The sequence below is a fragment of the Monopterus albus genome, unplaced genomic scaffold, assembly GCF_001952655.1.
Source record: "Monopterus albus unplaced genomic scaffold, M_albus_1.0 scaffold306.1, whole genome shotgun sequence".
NCBI classification, from domain to species: domain Eukaryota; kingdom Metazoa; phylum Chordata; class Actinopteri; order Synbranchiformes; family Synbranchidae; genus Monopterus; species Monopterus albus.
Genome location: NW_018128186.1, coordinates 392104 through 401152, shown reverse-complemented (window position 1 = coordinate 401152; position 9049 = coordinate 392104). Strand labels below are relative to the sequence as shown.

Here is a 9049-nt window from a genome sequence, read left to right as displayed (position 1 = left end):
TAAGGCTGATCAGCTGATCTAAGGCACCGCGACGGATTATACAGACGTAAAAGTTCCGTAAGATAAGAAGGAGCAAGCCCATTCAAGGACTTATAAACAAATAAAAGAATCTTAAAACGAATCCTAAAATGCACAGGAAGCCAGTGAAGAGATGCCAGAACTGGAGTTATGTGATCCCTCTTATGCCCCCCTACCAATAACTGAGCGGCAGCATTCTGAACCCTCTGGGGGCACGCAAGACACGACTGACTGACTCCAAAGTACAATACATTACAGTAATCCATGCGAGATGTAACAAACAAAAATCTAATCAAATTTTATTTGTATAGCGCCAAATCACAACAAACGTCATCTCAGGACACTTTACAAACTAAGGTCTAGACCTTACCGTTATCACTATTATTACATAGGGAAAACCCAACAAATCCCCCTTGAGCAAGCACTTGGCGACAGTGGGGAGGAAAAACTCCCTTTAACGGAAGAAACCTCCGACAGACCCCGGCTCTTGGTGGGCGGCCTTCTGCCTCAACCGGTTGGGGTGAGTGGTTAGAGGAGAGAGAAAATAACAGATTGGCATTAGACTTCATTCTGACTGAAAAAGGGGGTGTTTGTACTATGATTGGGCAACAGTGTTGTACTTACATTCCTAATAACACTACTCTTGATGGCTCCATTGCTAGGGCTGAAAATTTATCAGAAGAGATGGCTGACCATTCAGAAATTAAAAATTACATTGATGATTGGGTTGATAAAATTTGTGGCAAGTGGAAAAATTTTGTGATTTCTTTGCTTACATCTTTTGTGGGAGCAGTTACTTTGCTGACCTTGTGTGGATGCGCTGCATCCCTTGCATTATGCATATTTGTCTAAAGTGTATCACCACTGACATTGATAATAGATATCCCAATATCTATGGGAAACCATGCCAATAATCTCACTCACTGAGCCCGGTGAGTCTGAGATTGAAGAAGATCCCCTCAACAGGGAAGAAGACCATGACCTCCCTACATATTATTGCTAAGGGTTAATATATATCCACATATATTCTTGCATACACATAGGTGGTGTGGACTCATAGGTGTGTGATTGATTTTGATTATTGAATAGAATTTTGTGATAAATGTGTGATACTGGAAGAAGATCTTTAGTCTCCAGCATAATGGATTCCTCCTGCAAATGTTATGATTAACCAATGACTGTTTGTGGAAATGTCTAAACAACATGTAGCATTTTCGTCTGAAAAATGCTATAATTGCAATGAAGACTCAGCTTTCACATAGAAGCTTACATATAGGACCACTGCAATGAAGAATCAGCTTACATGCCAATATTTTATGTTATTATTTCAGATTTTGCCCTAGGCACTCAGCTCTGGGCTTTCCCTGGAGACGGTGGTAAGGGGGGGGGGGGCCCTCCTCCTTGGACGCCTAATCTGGGGACAACAGGGACATTTGATTTAGGTTGACATGATAAAAAAGTGTCAAAAGGGGGAATTTGTTGGAAATTAATAAATCAGTCAGATAATTATTAGACAATGTGTTAGATTTAAGCAGTTTAGTAAGATTCAAAGTCTGCTCTAGTCTGCTCTGCTTCAAGGTTAGAAGACAATGTTGATTCTGAAAAGTGTACCTTAATACCAATTGTTTTCTTGTATTTATCTTGTGTTAGAATTATGTCTGAATGAATGTTTTAGTTACGCATCATGTAACAACACACACACACACACACACACACGGAATTCTTCATTTTGTCATGGCCAGTGGCTCCATGCAGCTGGAGCTCTAGATAAGAGAAGGAGATGCCGGACTGTCTCCAACTCATGATGTTTTTATATCTGTCTGTGTAAGGGGTTAGCCCAAAAACTTATAAATGTATTAGGCTCTGTGTTTCCGAGAGCTCCTTTCTTCCAGCAGCTTATCTGAAGAAGGGAACCACCCGGGTTGTCTCTTGTAATTTTATTTGTGGTTTTAAATAAATCAGCACTAAAATGAAGAAAGAAGGACTCCTTCCTTATTCAGATCTGTCCAATAAAAGAACTGGGGTATAACAGTATGTTTTAAACTGTGTTTTAATCAATATATTAACCAACAAATGTTATTCAATGGATTTTAAACTTTCAGAACAGACCACAGATCACAGGGACCTGTGAGACACTGCTTGTGTGAACTGAAGGACATGTTTTTTCTTTGTTTTAGTACTCTGTGTGTTGTTATATGTTCAACCAAATGGCATCCTAGACTTAAAGGAGCCAGCCATAAACAGACAAGAGATTGTTTAGTGTCTGAGGGGTTATCAGGGCAAACCCTCTAAAGTTCACTTTTCCTGTTTAAATCTTATTTACAACTTGATTAACGCCTGGGATTCATCTTTAGGGAGTTCCCCTTCTCCTATATATTGTGATGTTTAAACTAAGCTCATTCAGACAACTCTGTATGCCTATGCTGACTTGTCTCCTTGCTGCACGTAAACCAATCTCTTATTGAAAGATTCCAGTGACTTTGTTGCTTCTTTGAAAATTCTTTTGACAGATGTCTTTTACAAGTAGTGGTAGAAGCATGTGGTGCTATTGCTGAGGGGCTGTCCAGGCCTGGATACAACACTCAAGACTCCCAGAACACACCTCCAAAGTGGTCCAAGTATAGTAGAAACAAAACCAAAACCTGTGACAAGTGTTACACTACGTGACGTGTTTTTGGTAGGTTCCTATAATGGAAAAACCCCTTTCTTTCCTCACGGTCTAGCCATAGAGGACATTGACTGCAATGTTGATAAGGTGCTGTGGCCAAACTCAGCTAGGGAGCATGCTGCACCTTCCCCCGGCCCTTTACTGTATTGTTTGTTTGTTTGATTGCTTGATTACCATATTGATCATGGTAACGTATAGCCACATCTGTGACATGCTGTACTGTGTTGTTGTTGCTTTTGTCTTTTGTGACAGTCTCTTGCAATCCATTTCAGATTACTTTCATCAGAGACGAACATCTGACAGCTCACTTTGAATACCTTTCTCCCATTTTTACAGACAGGGTAAATAGTTTGGACATTTTGGCCAGTGGAACAGCAGCAATATTCGGGACCTACAAAAGGCACCCTAGTCAAGCTACGACAGCATTGTGCTTTGTCGAGATGTGGCTAAATGACTAAACCCCAGATGAGGCATTATGCACCCAGGTTTCCACATCCACAGGGCAGATTGAGCGAAAGAGTGAACCAGAAAGTCAAAGGGAGGTGGAATCTGCTCCTACATACATGAAGGCTGATGCAAATATGTCATAGTGTTAGCAAAAACTCAGAATAAGAACTCAGACTTAGAACCGCCATTCCTTCATTGGAGACCATTTTATTCAACAAGTGAAATTTCCTCGTTCATTTTGGTCGGTGTTTATATCCCACCCCAGGCTTCCACTAACATTGCATTGCAGCACCTAGCCGAACAAGCAACTAGCATAGGACATAAACACCTGGACTCACTACTCATTGTTCTAGGGGATTTTAACAGAGCAGATCTCACCCACAAACTGCCCAAATACAGACAGCACATCAGTTCTCCCACCAGGGACAAAAAAACATTATCCCACTTCTACACACTACTAAAAGATGCCTATTGGTCTGTCCCCCATGCAGCCCTTGGTCTCTCCAATCATGAGCCAATTCATCCCAAGCTATGGACAGAATCTTAAAGTACCCATGGCTGCTCATTTTGCTCATTTCCAGCCATTTAATGTTCAGTTTTGGGTGCCTCTAGATTGGCTTGGCACCCATCATAACTCCATATAGTCTGTAATTATTTCAGAAAGATAAAACTCTTCCAAAAAATGAGAGGATATTTCATTAATGTGTCACAAGTGGACAGCACAACAAACTATGGCAGCATTAATTAATATGAATGTCTCCTCCATAGATAGGTATACAACGGTAATAGCAGAGGATCCCCAAATGCAGGTGTGAAAAACTTGTTGCATCATTCCCAAAAAGACTCATGGCTGTATTAGCTCAAAAGGGTGCTTCTACTAAATACTGAGCAAAGGGTCTGAATACTTATGACCATGTGATATTTCAGTTTTTCTTTTTTAATAAATCTGCAAAAATGTCAAAAAGTTAATTTACCCAAAATTCAACATGGTGTGATGTCAACTTCACATTCTCTGTACAGGTTTTTTGCAGCCCATCAGTGCTTTGTACTGAAGCATACTTGTTGCAGACACCTCTCTTCTTGACATGTCTGGCCCACAAGCCTCAGAATCTGCAGCTTCAGGCCACCAGCAGACAGAAAGTTATGGCCCCTAATGAGATTCAGGTCGTCACACACTCTAAACAAAACAGGTAGTTCAGAAACCCCATATTTTAACTGGCATAATGCAGACATAGGTGTACTACAAAATACATTAAAAAAAAAAAGAAATCTGGTTTCCGCCTGCTCGTCAGCACTGAAAGGTCTGTTGGAAGTCATAAGAAGGTAGTAATGCACTTTGGGAATCATTTCGGGGCGGCTGTGGCTCAGGAGGTAGAGTGGGTCGTTTCCTAACCGGAGGATTAGCGGTTCGATTCCCGGCTTGTCCAGTCAACATGTTGAAGTGTCCTTGAGCAAGACACTGTACCCCCAGTTGTTACCGGTGATGTCACCGGTGTGAGTGTTTGGGAGTGCGAATGGGTGAATGGCCAAATAGTGTAAAAGCGCTTTGAGTGTGCTGTAAAGCATAGAAAGGCGCTATACAAAATATAAGACCATTTACATAGTAACTTCTCCAGCCTTACAACAATTCTCTCTAACGTTACAGGAACAAGGCATTAACAGACATGCAAGATGTTTTTTTTAAACTTACCGTTAAGTCTCACCACACCAAGTAGTGGAAACATTGCTTCCTTTCAAGTAGCTCCAAGGTTGGTAAATCCAACCGGTGGTTGCTGTGTCTTCCCCCACACAACCACATACAGTCCCAAAGTAGTGAAATTAATTCCAACAGGTAGCGTAGCTCCGACAATAACATCATGGGTTGTTAACCGGCAACACATCACATGCAGCAGACACACTGGCCTGAAGCAGTCAAAACAAACAGGTACTGTGCTCCGGGGGAATCCAATGTTGATGAGCTGATCATTCATCACCCCAGGGGGCATCACAGGCCGGCTGCTTGTAGATTAGACTCAATCAGATAAAACAGCGAGACACGCAGTAACCTCAGACCCTGCATTTCTCTCCACATCCTCTGGTCACAGTGCAGCAGCAGGAGGGAAAATATATTCACAAAACTGGGTGCAGTCAAAAAAATTCCTTTCTTACAATGGCACTGGTGGATGTCAGGCAAGCTCACATGAACGCACATCGGCATGGAGATTATGACCATTCAAGGAAATCCTTAAACTATAACGTAATACTTAATTCTGTTAGAAAAACGCCGCGCAAGTGAGAATTTGCTAGATGTACAGTATATAAAATCGCTGCTTCTGCATAGAAATACTAGAAAATACAGTAGGTACACCTCTTTTTTTGCTTTAGGTCACATCTAAGATGATAATTCACCATTGTAACATTGTAGATAAGTCAGAAAACAAGGAAAACATGCCAAGGGCTTTTTAATGATGCAGATCTATGTAAAACACCACATACAGTACAGTGACAGCTTCAGGACCAAGCACTGCTAGTTTTAGCAGCTACCTCGAAGTGCAGAATATGCAGCGCTTGTGTCAAGTAGTCTATATGGAGGGTACCACTGACCTTGCAAGTAGAAACGTTACCAAGATGACACATTTTTTCAGCTGAAATTTTTCCTCTACTGTCACTGTTTGCTCAAGAGGGATTTGTTGGTTTTTCTCTATAATACTATAAGGTCTAGACTTTACTATGTAAAGTGCGCTGGGGTGATTTTTTTTTTGTGATTTGGCACTATACAAATAAATTAAATTGAATAGTAGTAGTAGTCATACAAAAAACCTCTTATAGGAACGTGCTAGTGATTAACATTTTACCATTTTGAATATACCACTGGTATTGTCTGGGATGGCTCTTTTATGTCTGAAAATTTCACAATTTTCTGTGCATATTCATACCTGAGTGAGAATGTATTCACAGTTGCCATCAAAGTTGAAACGCTTATGATCAAAGGTCATGTAGTGTCCAGCACCATAGACAGAGCACGTTCCATCACACTGGTTAGTAGTGCACTGCCACTTCCTATCTTTACAAGTGCTGTAAACAGAGTAGATGGCATCAGGTAAAAGATGTGGCTTTATGTTGGTACTGATGGGGGTGTAACCAAAAGTGTTAAGTATTTTGCGCATCTTTCTAGCTTTGCAACATTTCATTCCATTTGCAATTCACCTACCAGGTATTGCAGTCCACCTTGGTGGTCTCTCCAGGCTGGAAGGAGATGCCATTGTGAACACAGGAACAGGCCTCTGGCTTCATACAGCCTCCTTTACCATCAAATACCATCCCAGATGGACACATACAGCCAGAGGTGCACCCTGTGGTCACCTGGAGAAAATATAAAACTTACAATGTACAGTCATATTGTATGAGAAACAATTAGTTTTGCACCAGAACTCAGATTATCCATTTTTTCTTGATACACTATAAACTAATAATGTTTTTGCCTGTAAATGTTCTTTTATGTTGGGAAAAAGGTGACTTACACAGGCCATGTCTAATGTATTGCAGCTCTTCTCACACTCAACTCCTTTTGCTCCTGGGCCATTAGCAGAGCAGTTGAAGAACACCATGGGAGGAGCACAGGATGCTAAAAAAAATATGTCTGGAATTATCTCAGTGTATTTCTTAATTTTAGATGACATCACCACTGTTGTGCTGAATGAATTCAACATTCAGAAATAACGCAGCACAGCGATGTGCAAAATATTTTACACAAACTATTAAACAAGCAATTCAAGTTTTGGTTTTGTCTCAGCTGAGTTATTGTTCAGTGGTCTGCTCTGGCATTTCAATTGGTAATATTAATAAATTACAACCGGTAGAGCTCTGTGTTATGTAATATGCACAAATGTCACTGCAATGAATGAAGGCCTTTCCTGCTTAGAAGTCTTAAACTATTGTATGTATTGATGGTTGTCATCATCATAAGACTAAAGAATCCAAACACTGTTTATAATTTGTTATTTTTTGGTACTGACACCTATAATTATTGCCAAGACATGCTGTTGGAGGTGGATTTATTTTATCAAAATCTAAAACTACAGTAATTCAACATACAGTAAGACGAGTGGAATTTAATTCCACATTATTTTACTCTACAAAATAATGTTTTTTTTAAATGATTAAAACAATTTGCAAATTTTAAGTTTGTTATTTTGTGTAAACGTTTCTATGGCCATGTCATAACTAGAAATTTGCATTTTCTGAAGAAAATGTGTATGGATGCTGAGTGTTGAAAAATCGCCCTGAAATGTTGAACATTTTGACACCTGAATGCTTTTGCTAGCTGAAAGTATACCGAAGTTGAAGTTGAATGGGGCAAAATTTTCAAAATAAAAGCTCAATATTTCAAAAGTATGAAGCTAAGAAAAATTCTCGAGAAACATGAAGGTCCTTGAAGAGCTGAAAATTTTGATATCTGAAAGTAGAATTTTCCCATCCATTTGAATGGGGCATGATTTTCAAAATAAAGCTAAATATTTAAAATGTATGAAGTTTTGAAAACTTCCGAATAGTAGTATGAATGTCCTTGAAGAGCTGAACATTTTAATAGCTGAAATAGCTGAAAGTATGACGAAGTAAAAATTTTCCAATTCATTTGAATGGGGAAAAATTTTCAGAATAAAGCTTAATATTTAAAAAGTATAAAAGTTACAAAAAAGTTCTATACATCTGCGCAATATCCTGAAAAAGCCGAACATTTTGATACCTGAATGGCTTTTCTAGCTGAAAGTATGCTGAAGTAGTTATGTGCCAAAAATGTACGGAATAATAACAATAACAATAATAATAAAGAAATAAATAATTGGAAAACATAGTATGGATGCTGAATTTGCATCCATACAATAATAATAATAAATAATTGGAAAACATAGTATGGATGCGGAATCAGCATCCATACAATTATGGCTATGTTAAATTATAATTAATTTAATGAAAGAGTGCCTTTTGTGTTTGTTTTGTTAAATGTCATTGTCATATTAGTGATTTATACTGTGAATGTTGTCAGTGTATTGTGGTGTGTAGTGAGAATGTGTAGCTTTGTACTGTAATGATTATTTTGACGTATTGAAGAAGCCAGGAAGAATAGCTCAGGCTATGTCAACAGACAGAGCATATTTTTTATATTATTAAGCCTTTTTTTTTTTGCAAAAGTTGTGTTTCACAGGAAAACAAGCCCTCTCTCAGTTCAGTGAAATGAGGAAGTAATGTAGGATTCTGATCAGGCTGGTGATTCTGTATTATGCTACTTACATGGCTGAATCCTAAACTGTCCAATGCAGCTGAGTTTTCCCTCCTTACAGGTGCTAGTGGAAAAATATTAAAAATATACAATATTCACTAAATACATAACCCCATAATACACAGGTATAACATAACATATCTTTGAAATATCTTATCACAAGAAAGCCAAAGAACAAAAAATACTCTTCTAAAGGTCTGCAATCCAAAAGTAATGAATACTCTTCTAAAGGTCTGCAATCCAAATGTAATAAAATATAATATAAAATATTAATATACAAAACCTTCTGGTCAAATCGATTGGCATTGTACACTCATTTGAACATATAAAATTACATACAAATCATATGCAGTAACACAATATAAAATGTAAATTGTGCGATATGTAATTTTCATACCACATCACCCCTTCCTTGTTGACAAGCTGTCCAGGAGGCACCACTGAGTCTTTGTCATAACAGGGACAAGCCTTAGATGGGACACAGTTCCCAGAGTCATCCAGATAGGTTCCCTCTGCACAGATACAGCCGTCGATGGGTGGGAAGGAGAGGTGACAGCTGATATCTGTGGTGCTGATGCAGCGGCAGGTGCGACTGTTAGACGTGATGTTGTAGGAGTAGACCATGCTACTGGGGCAGGAGTTGGCATATTTCCCTA

General features: G+C 39.0%; 1 protein-coding gene across 3 annotated transcripts in view; it reads right to left on the bottom strand.

The window, feature by feature from the left end:
- The window catches only part of LOC109973800 (mucin-5AC-like), a 63299-nt gene that overhangs the window by 18765 nt on the left and 35485 nt on the right, over nt 1-9049 (bottom strand). For all 3 annotated transcript variants that reach the window (XR_002276876.1, XM_020623613.1, XM_020623614.1), the window contains exons 17-21: nt 8791-9046; nt 8405-8457; nt 6634-6737; nt 6324-6475; nt 6049-6187 (exon numbers count right to left, since the gene is read on the bottom strand). Coding sequence is in view for 2 of the 3 variants with exons in the window: in XM_020623613.1 (XP_020479269.1) it covers nt 6049-6187; nt 6324-6475; nt 6634-6737; nt 8405-8457; nt 8791-9046 (704 nt within the window). In the remaining variant the exon portion in view is untranslated. The remainder of the gene's footprint in view (nt 1-6048; nt 6188-6323; nt 6476-6633; nt 6738-8404; nt 8458-8790; nt 9047-9049) is intronic.